General features: G+C 40.5%; 1 protein-coding gene across 2 annotated transcripts in view; it reads left to right on the forward strand.

The window, feature by feature from the left end:
- The first annotated feature begins 1,022 nt into the window (after nt 1–1,022).
- UBE2H (ubiquitin conjugating enzyme E2 H) overlaps nt 1,023–21,155 on the forward strand; it is a 107,475-nt gene continuing 87,342 nt past the window's right edge. Inside the window, exon 1 of one of the 2 annotated variants that reach the window (XM_059074471.2) lies at nt 1,023–1,518. In XM_059074471.2, the coding sequence (XP_058930454.1) occupies nt 1,466–1,518 (53 nt within the window). In that variant the 5' untranslated portion in view covers nt 1,023–1,465. Of the gene's footprint in view, nt 1,519–3,720; nt 3,824–21,155 lie in introns of those variants that run through there. The other variant, XM_067042170.1, reaches the window with a different exon arrangement.

Here is a 21,155-nt window from a genome sequence, read left to right on the forward strand (position 1 = left end):
CTGCCTAGAACAGTCTTTCCTGCCCCCTTTTCCTGGTTGACTCCTGGGTTCCATATCAGTTCTTTTGGATCACCTTGTAGAGCAGTGTCTCTCAAACTTTATTGCACAAAGGAATCACCTGGGAACCTTGTTAATCTGCAAATTCTAATTCAGTAGGTCTGAGGTGAAGCTCCAGCCTGCATTTCTAACAAGTTACCAGGTGATGCTGACACTCTAGATCTGGACCACATTGGGAGGGTTGTGTAAATTTAAAGTCTTTCTTAGTTCACCATGATATCCTCATGTCCAGCAGGGTGATTACTACACAATAGGTGCTCAATAAATATTTACTGAATGAATGATGAAGTATATAGGGTTGATATAGGAGTTTGGAAGGCAGAACAATCTATGTCCTGAATAACAGCATATTTGGGGTGTTTCTGCTTCTTTCAGTCACTCATTTTGTGAAATCATGTCATACTGTGTAGAATAAGGATGTTAGTTATAAATTATTTCCGGCCTTGCCACCTTGCTGCTTCAACTCTAATCCTTGAAAATGTGACCCTATACACATGGAGGATAACCAACCCTGATTTGCAAGCCCTAAGGAAGCCTTGTTATAGTCTGTAATCGATGCAAACATATTATCTCCATCCAAGGAGGGACCAGAGTGCAGGGAACCTGCAGGTGTAGGAATTTCTAGATTTTTGTGCCTGTCTGGGTTAACGGCCACCTTGGCGTCCTCAAAACAAATAAACAGACTTTTTAACAGTGTATGTGGGAAGGAGGTTCATTACCCTAAAACACATGAATATATTAATACTGCCATTCTTTAACCATTATCATTTATGATGATGATAACGACACTGGCAGTTGAGCTATTAAATGAGTGGGGGAGTTGGGGGAAGGGGCAGAGAGCTGGGAGGGCAGGAGAAAGAGGAACTACAACTCCCAGAATCCCTCGAGAAAGACCACGCTACGGCCGCGGCGGCCCACCCCTTTCGCCAGCTGGGCCCGCCCCGCCGATGACGTCACAGAGGTGACGTCACGGCGCCCAGAGCGAGGCTGGGGTAGAGAGGCCGACTGAGCTGGAGTCGTCCGCTTGTAGTGGAGGCTGCTAGGGTGCCGGCGAGAGGGTGAGCGGGCGAGCAGGCGAGTGAGCTAGCGCAGGCAGGAGGGAGAGTCGCACGGCGCAGAGGAGCGCCGGGTTCGGGCAGCGGAGACTCACAGCCGCAGAGGGGCAGCCCGAGCCGGGCGCCGCGGGGTCCCCACCCCCACTCGGCCGGACGGTGCCCGGTGTTCCCCCGTGCGGGGGGCGGCGGCGGCTGACGGGACCGGACAGAACCGCGGGGGTGTTGCCACCTCCACCGAGGAGCCGGCGCGGCCGCGGGCTCCTCAGAGCCGGGGCCCGGGGCCCGTGACAGACGGGCCGAGGAAGGGAGAGAGGCGGCGGCGGCGCAGGCGACGGGGAGGCAGCGGCGACACCATGTCATCCCCTAGTCCGGGAAAGAGGCGGATGGACACGGACGTGGTCAAGCTGTATCCTTCGTGGACTGGGAATTCGGGCTGTACGTGGGGGGCGGTTTGGGGATGCCCAGGGCACCCCCGAAACCTAAGCAGGGGCCCAGGGGCACTCCAGGCCACTGTCCGAGGCTCCCTCCCCCCTCTCCCTCCCCCCAGTGCCTACGGAGGCTCCTTGGCACCTCCCAGGAGCCGAGAGCCTTCTCAGCTCCCCCTTTATCTGCGGCACCCCGAAATGTGCGTTGTTCCACGCTCTTTCCTCACCCCCAGTGCCCGTGACTTTTCTTCACGACGTTTGGACTCCCAAGTAGGCCTTTTTTTTTTTTTTTTTTTCCCCCAGGACCAGCCGCCTCTCTTCACCACTGAGCCCACCTTCTTTTTCCTGTTTGCTCGCTCTGGATTTAGGGACTCGAGGTAGAAATTCCCGAGAGCGAAGAATTCCCTTTCTCCTTTTCTTGAGATGCCTCCACTCCCTCCACTCACAATGCTTCTTGAACTGGGGTAACTCAAGTGACCTCCTTTATCCCTAATTCCTTTCTATATTAGGAAGAGAGTAGTCTGCTCAGTGCCCCCTCTTGTAATAAAGAGCTCTGAGTGTTTTAAACCAGAGACCCCTATTAAGCTTTCTGGTCCTTAGAAGACCCCCACTGTTTTTTTTCCTACCGACAAAACCTATCCCACCCATAGTTGTATGTGGTGAGGACCCCCAGTCCTTCCAGCAAGCCACCCTCCATATTGTGGCTATGACAGCTGAGGGGGAAGGAGAGAAAGAGGATCTCCTTGACCAAATAGCCCCTGTACTAGCCACTTAAGCAAACTCTCCGTATGAGAATAAGGTTCTTGGGGAATAATTGCCCTAATCTTGCCAAGTGACACCCTTTATTTTTCTACTCCTCCCCGCCCCCCCCTCCCCAACTTTATGTACTTTGAAGGTAGCATTGGGAAAGCTATAACTGATAAGAGTCCTTCAGGCAGTGGTTTTGGTTGGAGTCCAGGCTGATTATTTCATGACCAGCTTGAGAAATTCGCGAAGGTTCCTGTGACAAATCGAGACATTTTTGGAGGGGTAATTTAGAGAGTGGGGGGAGAGGAAATGAGCCCAGTGTTCTGAACAACTAATCCCTGGGGAGAGGGGGACCCGGGGGTGGGGAGTGGTAGTGTGTGAAACGCAGTTAAAAAGTCCTGTCTCCTGCTTGTCTCTCCCTCACCCCCATCCCCCCACCATTTCCCCCTGTTGCAGGGTTTTGTTTATATAACTCAAGTTGTTTGGCTAGATTCTTCAGGTGAATTCCTTCTTTATTCCTTTTATTGTTGCTGTTTTTGATTGGATGTTTTACCTGTTTGTAGAGATCAGTGATTATTGTTAGATACTCAGTTATGGAATTCGCTGAAGTTTTTAAAAAGTAGATTTTGCATTTGGTTTGGAAGTGGGGGATGGGAGGGAAGTTGCCTGGGCAAGTGATTTTTTTTTTTTTCCCCACCATAATCTTTTCAGGAATAAGGTGTTTTTCTCCTCACTCAGCAAAACTTGATTAGAAATTAGGAACAGTAGATGAACTTCTAAGTTTTAGGGTTTGAAGTTGAGAATTTTGGGGAGGTGGGAGTGGGGATTAGAGAGAGGAGCAAGTAATAAAGTATATATTATATACCAAATATATGGCTAGGCACAAGTGAAATTGACTCTTTATGAGCTGTTTGTGGCTGTGATTGAGTTTTGTCAATGTGTGACTGATACCAGTAACGTTGGCTTTTCATAAGGTGGCAGGAAAACTTGTAACTATGGCTGTGTGTACAGTTTACACAAAGCAGTATCGGGTTTTATTTTTGTTTAGAAACTAGGAAATGACATGGTGGCAGAATCTGAGTTATTTTTATCTTGAATTGAGACTTGCTGTCACACCTAATGCAAATTTCTACCTAATGTTTAATTGGGATGGGGCTGGGAGAGAATTCCAGCTGTCTTTGATCAATGTCAGATTCTCAAATTGTAGACATATATTTTTTAGAAGACTGAGGATAAAGGGTGAGGCCTAACTTGACCTGATGCCTTTTCCATACAGTGCCTTTTGTTCATTTAGTAGTTGAGGCATCTAGAATGATTACCGTATTTAGGAGTGGGGGGGGCGGTGGAGAGGGAGAGGAAAACAGACAAAGAACAGCAGGGTGTCTCTCTTTTTTTTCTTTCCCTAAGTGGCTTATTTCATAGCTTATTTTTAGTAGAAGATGAAGAAAGGCATAGATGCATTGGCCTTCTGTTCTTTCCCCACCTTCCTCCTTTCTGACAAAAGAAAGCAGAGGCGCTTTAAAATCATAGATGTCTGAGGTAGGAGGACAACAGTCTCGGGATTTAAAAGCCAGGGGTTATCTTTGTTTCGTGTTTGTTATTTTCTTGTCTTAGTTCAATTTTTTGTATTTCCTTTTGTGTGTGCATGTGTGTTGTGGGCGTGAGAGATTTTCTGGCCTCCTTTCTCTGTTGAATTCACATTAGTAGGCCCAAATGGAGACAACAATTTTTGAGCAAGGTACACTTACCACAGAATTTAAGCAACACACTACTAAAATGAATACAATGGTGTGAAAGGGCCGAGGGTTGAAAGTGAAGGAAGGTGTAGAAGAAGTAGGAAAGGTCTGAAGGAATGTACTTGCTTTTTGCCCCTCAGTGCCCCTTGATTTCTTTGGTGTGGAGGCTGATAGCTGGTTTCCTTGCAGTCTCCTGTTTCAGCCCATTTTTGGATGTCTCCTGAGTGTAATTATGCCACCACGATTTACAGCCTGGCAGGGAACCTGTATAGTAGGAAGGTAGTGGTGTGGGGGGTAGGGAGAAAAGAGGATGTGTAACTAATTGGCCACCGCCTTCCACCACCTCGTTAGGTTCTTTTGGTCTCTGGTTGTTTGGAGTCGGTGATATTTCTTTTGTGACTGGTTGGTAGGAGGAGAGCTGACTTCCAAGTTATGGAGGGAGTGAGTGTTTTGCACCGATGCACTTAATAATCTGCTGGGCGATTATGTTCTGAAACTCTGACTCATTCATTGTTTCTCTTCTGATCCTTTGCTGAGGGTTGTGCAAACCTCAAACTGATGTACATGACTTGGGCCCTGTAGGAATGTGTCCCAAGCAAGAAACTTGCAGTGAGCCCAAATCCTGTGGAATGGTGGTTGAATAGTGTTGCCATTTGTTTGCAGAGTGAGGTAGATTGGTGATAACTGTGCTGTTCCCAGCCTGGCAAGCTTTAGGGTTTCCATCTAGAACCCGGCTGATTATTTAGATTGTCTGAGAACTGGGACTCTGGTGACCTTAAAGCGTGATTTGCCCTAAAGGAATATCGGTTTAAGTTCTCCTGGGTGGAGGAACAAACAGCTCAGATTACACGGGTTTCCTTGTTGGTGGGGGTTACTCGTCTCACCCTGTTGCACAGCCTGGTGATCCTTTTATCTGTGAACCAGTGGCCCCTGCTGAAGGCTGGAGCTGCTTGTTTTGGAAAAGCGTATGCAGGCAAAAGGCCGCAGGCACAGCTCCTCACAGCTCATTGGCTGCTCTGTTACTACCCGGAAAAGGAGGAGGGGCGGAGCTACCAAACAGCTGATGGAGTGTGTGACCAGAGTGTGTTTATATACAAAAGAAGCAGGGGCTGGGGAGGCCTTGTGAGTGGTGTTAACAGGATCAGGTGTGTTTTCAAGGGGTAAAAAGAGGAGAGGAAAACCTGACCTGTTAGAGTACAAGAAATGTTGAAGGTTAAATCAGAAAAGTGGATCTGATAGTAATGGGGACTTGGCATACACTGTATTTGTTATTGGTGTGAGATATTGGAACTTATTTTTATAATACCAAGAGTTTTCAAAGAGTCCCTTTTTCAGGGGGAGTGTGGTAACTTAAAACTGGATAGCTACCAATTTAAATTTATTTAACTGACTCCTGCAGGGATTCAAAAGTATGGTAGAAATGTAAGCTTCCCCCACAAAAGCTTTAAGAGTAATGTCAGGAAAGGGCATTGTCTTATACTAAATTCATTAACAGCATTAGTGAATCTTACAGAATGCTGGTTGTCTGCCTTAGGGTTTCAGAAGCTTTCAGTAGTAAGTTCATCCCCTCAGACTTTTCTGCACCGTCTTTGGGCCAGGCTTGGGGCTAGGTGCTGGGGGTTTAGTAATGAAAAATTTGGTGTGTGCTTATGTAACTAGTTAAACAATTTTTGAAAAAATCAGAGTACAGACTGTGTTTATAGCAGGTGAGCACTGTATGTATCACCTTCCTTTTTGAATAACTTGTATTTACTTTCAGAATTGGCTTCAAGAAACAAAGTTTAAAGTGAATTTTATGTGATGGGATGTTATGGGGATCTGTATTTCTGTTATTTAAAAGATTGATGTTAAAAACTGAAACAAAAACATTAAAAAGTGTAGCCATTTGTCTTTGACTTCAGCTTTGGTATTTTGCTGTTAATCAGTAGTTTAGTAACTATTCCTAAATTAGTAGTCTTTGTTGCTCTTTAATTTGTGCTCAAAGTGTAGACTGTTCTGTTATCTTTTAACTAGCTCCAGTGTCAATTGGGAACCTGTGGTTTGCCTTTTATTTCCTGTGGTCTCTGTTTTACTGAGATGATGAGATGGAAGGTAGAACAGTTTTATGGTCTTCAAGCTAAAAGTTAAAGCTTTGGCAACTCCCAGTGTTCTGAATTTGTGTTCTCTGCCTAGATTTTGGTGACAGATATAACATACTGGTACTTATTTTTGTTAAGCAGGAACCTACATGAGTAAGCATTCACAGGTTCAGAACATCTGATTCCTGCAGTACAGTTCTAGTAAATTACACACAAGCCTAAAAATTCAGCTTTTAGGGGAAAACAGTCTTTGCATATGTGACCCATAAAAATCCCTTACCCTGTTTGTGTGTGTGTGTTTTAGAAGAACCTGGATTTGTTGGTTTTCTAGTATTGTGCAATTTCCCTAGCACCTTGACCTGTATGTTATATCTATATATTAAATGTATATATAATTATATATATAATTTAGTATCTTATCTCAGTCTTACCAGATTTGATGGTTCCAAGAATCATTGGATTTTTAGGCATGCAATTCAGACCTGCAAAAGTGCTTACAGTGTAATAGCTTTTTAACTGTAGACCTACAGTGTACATTTTAGTAAAGTACTTTAATGAAAAAACTTAATTGGATTATACAAGTAGTAAGATAATTGAGGAAAATATAGGTTACAAATATAGGTTCCCCCCCAGGATGTATTATTGTCAACCTGTTGATCATACTGTATGTGCCCTGTTTTTGCTTAATACTTTGGCAACTATTTTCCCATTTAAAAATATCAGATTTAATAAATAGCTCATGTAATATGCCATTCCATGCCTGTGCCATTGATTTAATTCTTTGCCATTTTTCTGTGATAAATAAGATTGAAATTAACATCTTGTGCATAAGGCTTTTCTTGCATTTTTGGATTATTTCTATTTTCCAGAAATGGGATTCTAGATCAAAGAAGGTAAGCCTTTGAATTAAAATATTTAATTAAAAATCTTGGGGCCCCACACTCAGTGGGCTCTCACTTTGTTCTGTTGTGTTTTAGTTGGTCATTTCAACACTGAAGCAGTCAGCCTGGCATGGTGATGAAAGATGAGTTCTGATCTCTATTTAAATTTTCATGTTTTTTTGTGATAATAGTGATTTTTGAATTAGGGATACTTTTGTACTTCTCAGAGTGCCTACTGTGAGTTGGTAGGTTAAACATAATATATTCATGAGCAGATAGATCTGACTGGCAAGAGCTGTAGAATTAGTTATGGTGACTTGATTTTTTTTTTGTTTTTGCTTTTGTCTTTTATTGAGGTATAATTTGGTAAGTTTTGACATAAGTAGCACCCATGAAGCCTATCACCACAATCAAGATAGTGAACAAAAAAAAAAAAAAAAGATAGTGAACATATTCATTTTCCAGAAGTCTCTCTTGCCCGTAGGTCATCTTTCCCTACACCCGCCCCCATCAGATCAGTGATCTGATTTTTGTCACTGTAGATTATTTTGCATTTTCTAGAATTTTATATAAATAGAATCATACAGTATATACTCTTTTTGTGTGAATTCTTTCTTCGTATTTTTAGATCCACCCATGTTGTTACCATGTAGTTCTTTCCTTTTTTACTCCTGAGTAGTATTTCATTGTATGGCTGTACCACAATTTGTTTATGCTTTCACTTCTGTGGACATTTGGGTTATTTTCTGTTTGGGACTATTACAAATAAAGCTGCTGTGGATATATGCTTTCTTTTCTTTTGGGTAAATATATAGGAGTGGAATAGCTGGATCATGTGATAGGTATAGGTTTAACTTTTTAACAGGTAGCTTGAATTTAACTTTTACTGATGATGGTCTCTATTTCAAACACAATTATGTTGTGACATTGAATTCCTGTTTCAACTCTGTGTTTTAAAGGAATCCCATTAAATAGCATGATCCTAAGCACTGATTTCTAACCTAACTCTGTCAAAGCTAGTTTTGTGGATGCTCTTCCATTTCCCCCATTCAAAATTACTGAATTAAATTTTCATTGTGAAATATTTTTGTTTAGTGGCCATTTGAAGCGGTACTTAAAGAATTATGGTCACAAATAACTTTTATTTTTGCATTTGCTAGTAAGACTATACTTTTGTGGAAAGGTAAGCATACTTTTTGTTGATGGTACCTTTTTCTTGCTTTTTGTAGAGTATTGATAAGAATTTTTTTTAACATTAGTTTTACTTAGCACCTCCAGTTACATTTGCAGCAGTTTACAAATATTTACATAGGACTCTGTTAAGGTCTGAATAGTATCTTCAATTTTCATATGGACTAAACTCAGGTAAAAGGAACCCACAGCAACTCAGTGGCAGAACTGGAAACAGATTCTGAGGGCATCCCTTAATATGTTTTCCTGGAGTCTTTTTTAAAGTTAATATTTAACAAAATGGTGGGGCTTTTTGTTTTGCTTTTTTACTTTTTGGCATCCTATGTAAATTATTTTATAAGTTAATTATTATACATTGCCATAATGAAAAATTAGACATTGCTTTGTAAAACTTGTTACTGTCACATTCTTATAAATTACAAACATTTGAATTTAGTTATAGGAGTTTACATGCATGTTGCTTAAAAAGTTAACATCTTATGACTGACAACTGGAATTTTTAGCTTGGCTAACAAGAAGAAAGACAACCTGTTTCATGTTGGAGTCAGTGACAGTTTATTCGGTGGGTAGACTTTGGTTCAGTCCTGAAACATGAGGATGGTGCTCTGAGCATATATATTAGAGTACATTATTTCCAGATTGCCGAAGTGTAATTCAAGTGCAATGTAGAAATCTTTGAAAACACAGAGAAGTCACTGTGTACTTTTGAGAGGCTGTTGTTACTTTAGTGATTCTCAGGTGGGGTATGAGAAGAATTGTTATACTTTTATGGGGGTGCTAAGGTTATTAAAGTTTCTTCTTGTACCTCATCAGATGCTTGGGAAAAGTGGCTGGTTGTTTGCAGACTGGTGCTTGTGGGGGCACCTGCCCAAGCCTGGCAGAACCCAAATCCTCAAGAGCCTGTGAAAAGCCCCACAGGGCAGTTCTGTGCACATGAGGGATGAAGGATCCTTTCTGCCTTCCGGTGCTTTTTAGGTATTAGGGCATTGGGTAGGTGGTTTGAATAGGTGCTACTGATCTTTTGACCTGGCCCTGCAGTGAAGTCAGGGAGGAGTAGGAAACCCATGTGAAGTGGAGAGGCTTGGCTGGACTTTGTCATCGTCAGGAGGACAGGCATGGCTGGTGGGTCTTTGGGCCCACAAAAGGTACCTGGGCTGTAGCACTTGGAGGGACCATATTTAGGGATCAGGGAATGGAATCTTTATGTCTTTTGTTCAAATTCGTGGTTTCTAACTTTTAAACCACTTTTAAGGAGGCATTACGTATCAAAATAAGAGATATTTCCTACATGTGAAATTGTTACTAATGTTGTAAATTATGCATTTTCTTTTTAGTCTTAGGTAAAGTGTTTCTTTGTTCATGTATTATGTTTTTATCATTCACACTTTTCAAGGTTTCTTGGATTATGAAATCTTAGTTGATGTAATATAAATAGAAAATTAGATACAGTGTGTGCCTGGTTCATGTTACTTCATAAGCAATTGGGTTACTACTCAGCTTAGTGAATATAGATTTAGTTGTTTTGTTCAAATGGTCCAATATAACTTTGGTTATCTGAATATTGCTTTTTAATCAGTTGACTTTCTGCTGTGTAGACAGTTTTGAAAGATTGATTAATTCAAAAATTCGGGTAAACATTTCCATTGTAGTGTCTATCTGTAGAACGTTGAGTTGGTTAGAATTGTGTTCATAAGAGATCACCAGGTGTAATATAGTTACATATATTGTTTTATGGTCTTATAGACTACTGAATGTTTAGTACCCTTTTGCTAATCTATTTATCTAAATCTGTAAATAAATTAGTAAGTCTCCTTGGCAACAAAGCTTGAAACTAGATCACACTTTTTGTTTCACTCCAAAGGAAAGAAACTGGATTGGCTTTTTTTTGTTAACAAATGGTCACCTTAAGAGTCTCACAGCTGGGAATTGGTACTTGGTCAGATCACTAATCCAAACTAATGCTTCTACAATGAAATCATCCCATGATGATTTCTTGGACATTTTGGATCTTTATTACAAATTATATTTACATTGAAATGGATGAACACAGGAGGGAAATGCATTTCTAAATGCTTGTGGCATTTTCTGACAAGAGGAGTTTTAACTGTTTATCTTATCTTAATTTGTTGGCTGATCTCAATGTTGCTTTAGAGTATATTTAAGTAAGTATATTAAAATATAGAACATAATGTATATTTGATCACAGAATTAATGATCTTGGCAACACAATTTTGACATTATTAGCATCTGTTGATTTTGCCAACTAATTCATTCAATTGACCAGAGCCACCATCTTGATGATAAGAAAACAGAACAAAACAAAACCCTGCATTTTGCCTTTCTATTCATTTGTGTCCTTAGAGATTTAAAAAAACAAAAACAAAGTACTTTTAAATCAGGTTTGTTTTATGAGTGGAAGAAGGAGAGGAAGTAGACCTTTGAGTGTGTTCTTTTTTTTTTAACAACTTTATTGGAGTATAATTGCTTTACAATGCTGTGTTACAAAGTGAATCAGCTATATGCATACATATATCCCCATATCCCCTCCCTCTTGCCTCTCCCTCCCACCCTCCCTATCCCACCCCTCCAGGTGGTCACAAAGCACGGAGCTGATCTCCCTGTGCTATGCAGCTGCTTCCCACTAGCTATCTCTTTTACATTTGGTAGTGTGTGTGTTCTTTAGTCTCCTTATCTGGATTGCTGCTCTTTTTTTTTTTTTTTTTTTTTTTTTTTTTTTTTTTTTGCGGTATGCGGGCCTCTCACTGTTGTGGCCTCTCCCATTGCGGAGCACAGGCTCCGGACGCGCAGGCCTAGTGGCCATGGCTCACGGGCTTAGCTGCTCCGCGGCATGTGGGATCTTCCCGGACCAGGGCACGAACCCGTGTCTCCTGCATCGGCAGGCGGACTCTCAACCGCTGCGCCACCAGGGAAGCCCTGGATTGCTGCTCTTGAATGCTGTCTTTGATTATCAAATGACATATATTTGAGTATACCTATATTGAGCCATTCACCTTTTTGTGAATACTTTACTTGCTTTTCTCTTTCTACAGGCTCTTGGGTTAGAATAGTTATTAGGTACCAGATTCTATCTGTCTTTGAGTAATTAATGTGGCTTTTCCTTTGAGACTTAGCTAAGAGTTTTGTAACATGTTAACAGTTATATATCAGGAAGACTATATTGGTGCCTCATAAAAACTAATTTCTTTTCATATATTACAGTCTGTATGTCTTTTTTCTATTAGTGTGCCTAGCTTATACTTTGACTAATTTCTGTAAATCATACAAGAGAGTTAAAATTACTGGCAGGAAAGTACACAAATAAACCTTTGGAGAGAAGGTGTTTCCTTAATTAAAAGTAGTAGTGGGCTTCCCTGGTGGCGCAGTGGTTGAGAGTCTGCCTGCCGATGCAGGGGACACGGGTTCGTGCCCCGGTCGGGAAGATCCCGCATGCAGCGGAGCGTCTGGGCCCGTGAGCTATGGCCGCTGAGCCTCCGCGTCCTTTGTAACAGGAGAGGCCACGGCAGTGAGAGACCCGCATACCGCAAAAAAAACAAAACAAAACAAAAAGTAGTAGTGAGTTCCCGTTCTTTTTTCTAGAAGTTTGAAAATCAGACTATACTTGGCCTATTTCACTTTGTGCAATTTGGCAATTATATATCAAACTTGAACTTACTTATGCTAAAAATGTATAGTAGCTTACAATTTGGTATCCATTTTCTGAATGTAAAAATAGGCTATGCCTTAGATTTGTCTTAACTCTCTGTTCAGTGAAGTGAGACATGATGGAACTTGGCACCTGAATCTTGCATTCTTACACTTTAAAGGCCCTTGTCTCTCATTGCCTCCGAAGAATTTGTTTTTTTCTAAGCTGAATTTATTATACAGTCTAGCCAGTGTTTCTGAGATTTAGGAGCTGCTCACTGACTGTATTTAAGTCTTCAAGGTAGGAAGTCTAGAGGTCTGGCTCACTCAGCATTCTCCTGTGCTGTTCAGGCAAGGTAGATAGGAGTAGTCCCCTGCCCCATGGGAACTTATTCCTGGGATTAAGTTTTAGCCTCTTTGCATCTTTTTCTTTTCTTTTGGCTGAGCTGCGTGGCATGCAGGACCTTAGTTGCCCAAACAGGGATCAAGCCTGTGCCCTCTGCAGTGGAAGCGTGGAGTCCCAACCACTGGACCACCAGGGAGTTCCCCCCTTTGCATTTTGTAATTCAAAGAATGACTAACGAAATACCACATCTACTTGTGCTTATTCTCCATTTTGCTGGGTGATCTGCTATATATGCTCAAGCCTTTGAACTGGATTATCTTAATTGACAGAGATACATGTCTTATCTTTCTATTTGCTTAGTGAAAAATAGAGTTAGAAATCCTATTTTTTATAGAATCAAAAGTTGGTGTATGATTTATGCTTTTAAATCGGGGCTTATTACTCATTTGAAAGAATTGGGTAAAGTGTAATGATTTTAGCCTGTCAGTTCTGGCTGGTTTATTTCTTAAATGTCATTCCTATAGTGTTTTGTCAGCTCTGATGAAGTTCTGAGGGCATTTTATTATTTGAAGTTAAATTTTAGTAGGTATTACACTTCCATAGATTTTTAGCATGTTTTTCTACTTGGAGAAAACCTGGAATGCAGATAATAGTATTATAAAGCAATGGTTGCTTTCTGAATATAAGGGCTCCTTGAGTTGAAATTAATAATTGCATTCTTTTTAGGCAATATCGTTTGTGGCCTTAAGTAACAGTTTGAGAAATACTAATGCTTAGCTGTACTGCTTCAGATTAGGAGAGTAAACTCTGGTAACTTTGTTTTTATTATTGATAGAAAAAAAATAGAAGCCAAAGTTGAAATAAGGAGTCTGCTTTTCATCTGTGACTTATAAAATCAGTTTTACTTCTTAGTAATCACATTTGTTTTGTGAAAAATAGAATACAGGCAGTATAGCCTAATGCCTCAGTTAATTCTATTTACGAATGTGTCATAAAAAATAAAAATGACTTTAATAGGTTTTTTAAAAAAATTTTTATTTGTTTTTGGCTGTGTTGGGTCTTCGTTTCTGTGTGAGGGCCTTCTCTAGTTGTGGCAAGCGGGGGCCACCCTTCATCGCGATGCGCCGGCCTCTCGCCATCGGGGCCCCTTGTTGCGGAGCACAGGCTCCAGACGCGCAGGCTCAGTAGTTGTTGCTCACGGGCCTAGTTGCTCCGTGGTATGTGGAATCTTCCCAGACCAGGGCTCGAACCCGTGTCCCCTGACTAGCAGGCAGATTCTCAACCACTGTGCCACCAGGGATGCCCTTTAATAGGTGTTTGGGTTTTTTTAAAAATAAATTTATTTATTTATTTTTGGCTGTGTTGGGTCTTTGGTGCTATACGAGGGCTTTCTCCAGTTGCAGCGAGCGGGGGCCACTCTTCATCGCGGTGCGCAGGCCTCTCACTATCGTGGCCTCTCTTGTTGAGGAGCACAGGCTCCAGACGCGCAAGCTCAGTAGTTGTGGTTCACGGGCTTAGTTGCTCCGCGGCATGCGGGATCTTCCCAGACCAGGGCTCGAGCCTGTGTCCCCTGCATTGGCAGGCAGATTCCCAACCACTGCACCACCAGGGAAGCCCTCCTTTAATAGGTTTTAATAAAAATGTTATGTTATCTCTTTACAGCAGTAGATTAGATGGCATTGCATTTGGTATTCTTGAGATGTCTGAATTGTATATGCCCTATCAATAATTTTTAAATAAAGTAAGCCTTGTAAGAGTGCCTGATTTATGAAAGCTTTTATCAGGTTAGAATGGCAGCATGCTGTTCTTTCAAAATTTTATGTATTTAATTACCTAAATTATATTTTGGTTTTTTAAAAGGTAAACTTAGGGAATGTGAGTATAATTGAGTAAAAGAATATGCCCAGAACCAGGGTAGGATCCCATCAGAGTTTGAAACAGTTTGGTACTTAAGCATATAAATATTTTTTACCTTTGTCCTTTTTTTTTCCCCTGGATCATATTTTAAATTTTGACATAGAGAGATTTCTGTTATAATGCCACAAATGCATTACTAAAATATCTTGCATTCTGCAAAGTCATGAAGTGGAAATAATAGTGCTTATAGATACCTTATATCTTTTAATACTCTCCAGATATTTAAAATATATCTTTTGAAGAAAATTTAGTCGCCTACATTTTAATTTGATATTTAAACTGAGTGTCTCTAGTGGATCAGTTTTGCTTTGTGTTATGGTAATTTTAATTATTAGTCTCAAGACAGCCAAGCATGTACTTTAGATGCTTAGTTTCTTAAAAGTTGGGATGATTTTTATAACAGAAGGCTTGGGATGTAAGCTGCCCTGCCTTTTTTCTACTGTTTTTGCCTTAATGTTTTGATAGCTTTTTACTTTTTTTAGGTAAACTTTTAATTTTAGATTTACAGAGACGTTGCAAAGACGATAGAGTTCTGTACCCCACCCAGTTCTGGTCACCCCTGTTATTTATATTACTGAGACGTGTTTCAAAACTAAGAAACCAACATTGGTATGTTACTATAAACTAAACTCCAGGCTTTGTTCAGGTTTCACCAGTTTTTCCATGAATGTATTTTTTTTCTGTTCCAGGCTTCCATGTAGGATAACACATTAGTTAGTGGTCGTCTCCTTAGCTTTCTATAGTCTGTGACAGTGTCTCACTCTTTCCTTGTTTTGCATGACATTGACAGTTTTGGAGTACTGGTCCGGTATTTTTTGGAGTGTTCAATTTCATTTTATCTGATTTTTTTTCCCCTCATGATTAGACCTCATAATAGTGAAGTATTAAAATTTAGCCAAGGGACTTCCCTGGTAGTGCAGTGGTTACGAATCTGCCTGCAGGAGACACAGGTTCGAGTCCCGGTCCGGGAAGATCCCACATGCTGTGGAGCAACTAAGCCCGTGTGCCACAGCTACTGAGCCTGTGGTCTAGAGCCTGTGAGCCACAACTACTGAGCCCGTGTGCCACAACTACTGAAGCCCACACGCCTAGAGCCTGTGCTCCTCAACAAGAGAAGCCACCACAGCAAGAAGCCCGCACAACCGCAATGAACAGTAGCCCCCGTTTGCCGCAACTAGAGAAAAGCCCACGCGCAGCAACGAAGACCCAACGCAGCCAAAAAAAAATTTAGCCAAACTCATTGTGGGTTTTGGAAAGAATACTGCAGAGATGAAGAGCTCTTCTTATCACAAGTCGGGTGTGGGGGGGGAGGGGCTACCTGTGTCCTCAGGACAGTACTGGTGATGTTAACTTTGATCCACTTGGTTTAGGTGGCACTTGCCAAGTTTCTCCACTGTAAAGTTACTATTTTTCCCTTCTGTATTCTATTCTTTGGAAGCTAGTCACTAAGTGTACCTGACACTCAAGGGGGCCAGAGGAGTTAGCCTCCACCTCCTGGAGGGAGTAATTGTTTTTGACTTTTGATCATAACGTAATAGAGCATTAATCTTAGTTATTAGTGGATTTTGTACAGAACTTAACACTTGATTTTGAATGAAATGTAAATTGGTACTGCCTTTTTTGAAATAAAATGGGATGTAAAAATACGAGGTTGTGGTCTAGGAGCACACAGATTTGATGGGTTTGTTTATTAGCAATTTGCATGCAAATTTAACTTTCAGCATTTGGCTGTTTTTAGATCTATAATAACATGTGAAAATGAAGATAAACTTAGGATGAGTTGCAAAAATATTAGTTAAAAGCTTGTAACTCAAGGAATTCTATCATCTTGAAGAGTTTTAGATCAGAAAGAGAATTTGGGAATGGGGTAGTGATAAAATGCCATTACATTCTGTATATCTTCTTGTTATTAATTAGTTATATAGTTAACTTATAAGAGAAGAATATGTTATTAGCTGTGAATTCTAGCAAAGGGTCATTATTTTGGCCCATAGACACATTTTATTCTATCTTAAAGGAGCATATTTTTCACCATTTTGATATCTGTTTTTTTGTTTTTTGGTTTTTGGTTTTTTTGCAGTTCTATTTGTAGTTTCAGTGAAAACCTTGACATAATTGTAGTTGGCGGTTTTAACCAGAAATTCAATTATTATGGGAAGATTAACTGTGTAGAACTTCACTTTTTCTTCAGAATTTTCTAAGCAATTGAAGCTTACTCCTTTAAGTGAGAAAACTTGTTTACTTTGACAGTTTTTGGTGTATTTTTATTTTGGCTGATTTTTTTCTCCTTTCTCCCTTGGATAACACTAACTGATTTTCATATGATGAAAGTCTTAAAGTATATACAAAACATTGTTTTCTTGAGTAGAGTATATTTATAGTTGAGGTTATTGGGTAAGTGACCTCTGAAAAAGTAATAGTGAGAGATTAAAATTTGGCCAAACCCATTTGGTTTCTAGGCTAAAAAGTTAAGCCAAAGTATTTATGTCACAGGGGAGTCCTTGAAAATAGTGAGGAAATTGTGGTAGCAAGGTAGCAAGAATTACTATCTTGCTAGTAGTAATATATTCTTTAAGACTGTAGAGAATAGTTCAGAATTTATGAATAGTTCAGTATTTATCAACTCATGGGGACACCTGGGTTTTTGTGTGGTATGTGAGTCAAGTGTTTGTAACCAGCTGTTTACTGGTTTAGTGACCCTGGTGGTGCATTTTTAGACCTTTGACCTTAAATAATGCGCGAGCACCTGGATGTCATGTCAGTGCTAAGAGTCAATAGTGTGGCACTTAGTGCCATTTTACTGGCGTTATGACTCTGGGCAGATGTTCAGCTGGTTCTTTAGTACCCCTGTTTCCTTTGCTCACTTTTTTTTTTTTTTAAAGAGATCTATTATGCTTGTTTACTTATTTATTTATTTTTGGCTGTGTTGGGTCTTCGTTTCTGTGCGAGGGCTTTCTCTAGATGTGGCAAGCGGCGGCCACTCTTCATCGTGGTGCGCAGGCCTCTCACTGTCACGGCCTCTTTTGTTCCGTAGTGCAGGCTCAGTAGTTGTGGCTCACGGGCCCAGTTGCTCCGCGGCATGTGGGATCCTCCCAGACCAGGTCTCAAACCCCTATCCCCTGCATTGGCAGGCAGATTCTCAACCACTGCGCCACCAGGGAAGCCCCTTTGCTCACTTTCTTAAGTTTGAATGCCCTGGATGGCTTTTTTAAAATTAAGACTGTTTTTTTAGAGCAGTTTTAGGTTCACAGCAAAATTGAAGGAAAGGTACAAAGATTTCCTATATCCCCTTGCCCCGCCCATGAACAGCCTCCCCCATTATCAATATCCCCCACCAGAGTAGGGTGTTCGTTACAGATGATGAACCTACGCTGACACATCACTATCACCCAGAGTCCACAGTTTACATTAGGGTGCACTCTTAGTGTTGTACATCTGTGGGTTTGGATGTATGTATAATGACATGTATCCATCATTATGGTATCATACAGAGTATTTTCACTGCCCTAAGAATTCTCTGTGCTCTACCTATACATTCCTCCTCACCCCACCCCCGGCAAGTACTGATCTTTTTACTGTCTCCGTAGTTTTACCTTTTCCAGAATCATACAGTTTGTGGCATTTTCAGATTGGCTTGTTTCACTTAGTAATGTGCATTTAAATTTCCTTCCTGTCTTTTTTTTTTGGCTCATTTCTTTTTAGAGGTGAATAATACTCCATTGTCTGGATGTACCACAGTTTGTTTATCCATTCACCTTGGTGAGCCATTTTTAAAAATAAATTTATTTTATTTATTTATTTTTGGCTGCATTAGGTCTTTGTTGCGCGGGCTTCCTCTAGTTGCGGCGAGTGGAGGCTACTCTTCGTTGCGGTGCACAGGCTTCTCATTGCAGTGGCTTCTCTTGTGGAGCACGGGTTCTAGGTGCGTGGGCTTCAGCAGTTGTGGCTCACGGGCTCAGTAGTTGTGGCTCGTGGGCTCAGTAGTTGTGGCTCGCGGGCTGTAGACCGCAGGCTCACTAGTTGTGGCATACGGGCTTAGTTGCTCCGCAGCATGTGGGATCTTTGCGGACCAGGGCTCGAACCCGTGTCCGCTGCATTGGCAGGCGGATTCCTAACCACTGTGCCACCAGGGAAGCCCTAAATGAATTTTTATAAATAATACACCACAGGTTTCCACCAAGTCCTTGGATCAGTTTAAGACTGAACTTTGTTTCTGTATAGAAACAATATGGAAACCTCACAGGAGAGAGGCAGATCTTGCTTATCTGATAAGGACTTCAGTTCTTTTATGTGCAGATGCCATTTGCCATTTCATGTACACTGTTCATTTTTCCACATGTGATGTGTATTTGTGTTCTGAAATTGTCCTAAATGGTAATACTTTAGTTTATTAAATGCCATTTTCAAAGGAGTTCTTTTTAAAGATTCCTTGATTGCTGGTTTTATTTAAGATCAAAGGAAATTATTAAGATTGGGGATTGGGGAAAGAAACAGCTGAAACTTTTGTTACTTCACTTGTAAAATAAAATACCTTAAACTCATCAAATCATTTAGCTTACTAGTACTCTACTTTGTACTTTGTAAAGTGTCTCAAGTTCCCCCTTACAAATTAGTGGTTCTAAAGGTGACTTTTACTAGCGTAATATTTGATACTATGAACTTCTTGGTTTGTACAGGATTTTATTGAGGACCTTACTTTATTTTGTGTTTATTTTTACCTTTTACCCATACTCTGTGAGGAAAGGAGATTTAAGAAATGCTTTAACAGCTCATACCTGCTATAAAAATTATATGCGGCCTATTTTTAGTTACTCAGAATAATGGAGGAAATACTTTGTAATAGCCAGATATTTAAAAATAATTTTTTTTAATCGAAGTATAGTTGATTTACAATGTTGTGTTAGTTTCTGGTATACAGCAGAGTGATTCAGTTACATATATATACACACGCACATATATATATGTGCGTGTATATATATAATGTATATTCTTTTTCAGATTCTTTTCCATTATGGTTTGTTACAGGATATTGAATACAGTTCCCTGTGCTATACAGTTGCTATACAGGACCTTGTTGTTTATCCATTCTATATATAATAGCTAATCCCCAACTCCTAATTTATCCCTTCCCCAGCCCCTTTCCCCTTTGGTAACCTTGTTTTCTATGTCTGTGAGTCTGTTTCTGTTTCATAAAAAAATTCATTTGTGTCGCATTTTAGTTACCACATGTAAGTGATATCATGTATTTGTCTTTCTGACTTACTTCACTTAGTATAATCTCTAGGTCCGTCCATGTTGTTGCAGATGGCATTATTTCATTCTTTTTAATGGCTGAGTAGTATTCTATTGTATATATGTGCCACATCCTCTTTATCCATTCATCTGTCATTGGACATTTAGGTTGCTTCCATGTCTTATAACAGTGAGATATTTATATATTGTTTTTTTGTTTGTTTGTTTTCTGTACGTGGGCCTCTCACTGTTGTGGCCTCGCCTGTTGTGGAGCACAGGCTTCGGACGCGCAGGCTCAGTGGCCATGGCTCATGGGTCCAGCCGCTCCGCGGCATGTAGGATCTTCCCAGACCGGGGCACGAACCTGTATCCCCTGCATCGGCAGGCGGACTCTCAACCACTGTGCCACCAGGGAAGCCCACAGTGAGATATTTAAAATCTCATTTTACAGATGCAAAACTTGAGGTTTAGTGATATATTTAAACTGTATAGACGTGTGAGTATACTTTTTTTCTTTCTGTGTGCGTGCACAGGCTCTTAGGGAAGAACAAATTTTTGCTTCTTAGGTTTTTGGTAAGTTCTTCAATCATTTGAACCCTCTAACACAGAGGTTTCAAAGTTGCCTGCAGACCACTGCGAATCCCCAGGATACTTTCAGGGAGACAGTAAGGTCAAAACTTGTTTCATAGTTACATTAATTAATTTTTTTGCCTTTTTTTGTTTATTCTGTAGAGACATTTGTACTGATGGTGCAAAGGCCAAAACCAACAATGGATAAAATTATCAAAGCCTTGGGAGTTCTCTGGCGGTCCAGTGGTTAAGACTCTGCACTTCCACTGCAGAGGGCAAGGAACTAAGATCCTGCATGCCTCGTGGCCAGAAAAAATACAAACCACACACACACAAAGCTATCAAAGCCTTAGCACACCAAAACCATATTAATGGTCATTCTTCATCACAACACATATACAGTTTTTTAAAAAGGCAGTTTCACTTGAACATGCTCCTGCTAAGAAGTAATGACAATAACTTTTGACCCTCAAGTACATGTCTCTTTATTCTTCTGTGTGTTGAAATGGGGAGCACCTTTCCTGCATATTGAAAGTATGGTGGTGGTTTCCAGAAAAAGCACTTAGGGCGACCAGCTGTTTGTTTGTTTTTAATTGAACGCCATTTGAACTTGAAAGTATGACTGACTGACAAACTATGGTTATTCAGACTTGGATGTTTGTCAGACATTTTCTCAGAAGGGAACAAAGTGAGCCCATCACTTTAAGGAAAACTGATAGTGTGTGTTGCCAATGATAATATACAGACTTTAAAGTGAAAATCAGAATTTGGGAAAACTTGTATCTGCCACCACATGTTTGACAGTTGTCTAATACTTAGACATTTCTGATGAGATCAGTGGTGATATTAACATGATTTTTTGATATTGTGTGATGAAATGTGCCAGTGTTTGGAAGATCTGTATAAGTCAGTGAACCAGTATTTTCTGAACAGCTAATGCGTGATAGAAAGATCATGCTTGGATAAAAGATCTGTTTAAAATGCAAGGTGGACCAGTGGATTTTAATGTAACAATATGAAAATTTCATTGGTACTATTTCAGATGCCACATTGCAGTTAGCTTTTAGGAATCTACCACTTGTCAACTTTTGGTGTAATATCAGTGTAGAATGTCCAGAATTTTCTGAAAAGTCTGTTAAACTACTCTCTTTCCTAACTACATTAAAAACATATTGTAGGGCTTCCCTTGTGGCGCAGTGGTTGAGAATCCGCCTGCCGATGCAGGGGACACGGGTTCGTGCCCCGGTCTGGGAAGATCTCACATGCTGTGGAGCGGCT

This window comes from Kogia breviceps, chromosome 9 (genome assembly GCF_026419965.1).
Source record: "Kogia breviceps isolate mKogBre1 chromosome 9, mKogBre1 haplotype 1, whole genome shotgun sequence".
NCBI lineage: Eukaryota > Metazoa > Chordata > Mammalia > Artiodactyla > Physeteridae > Kogia > Kogia breviceps.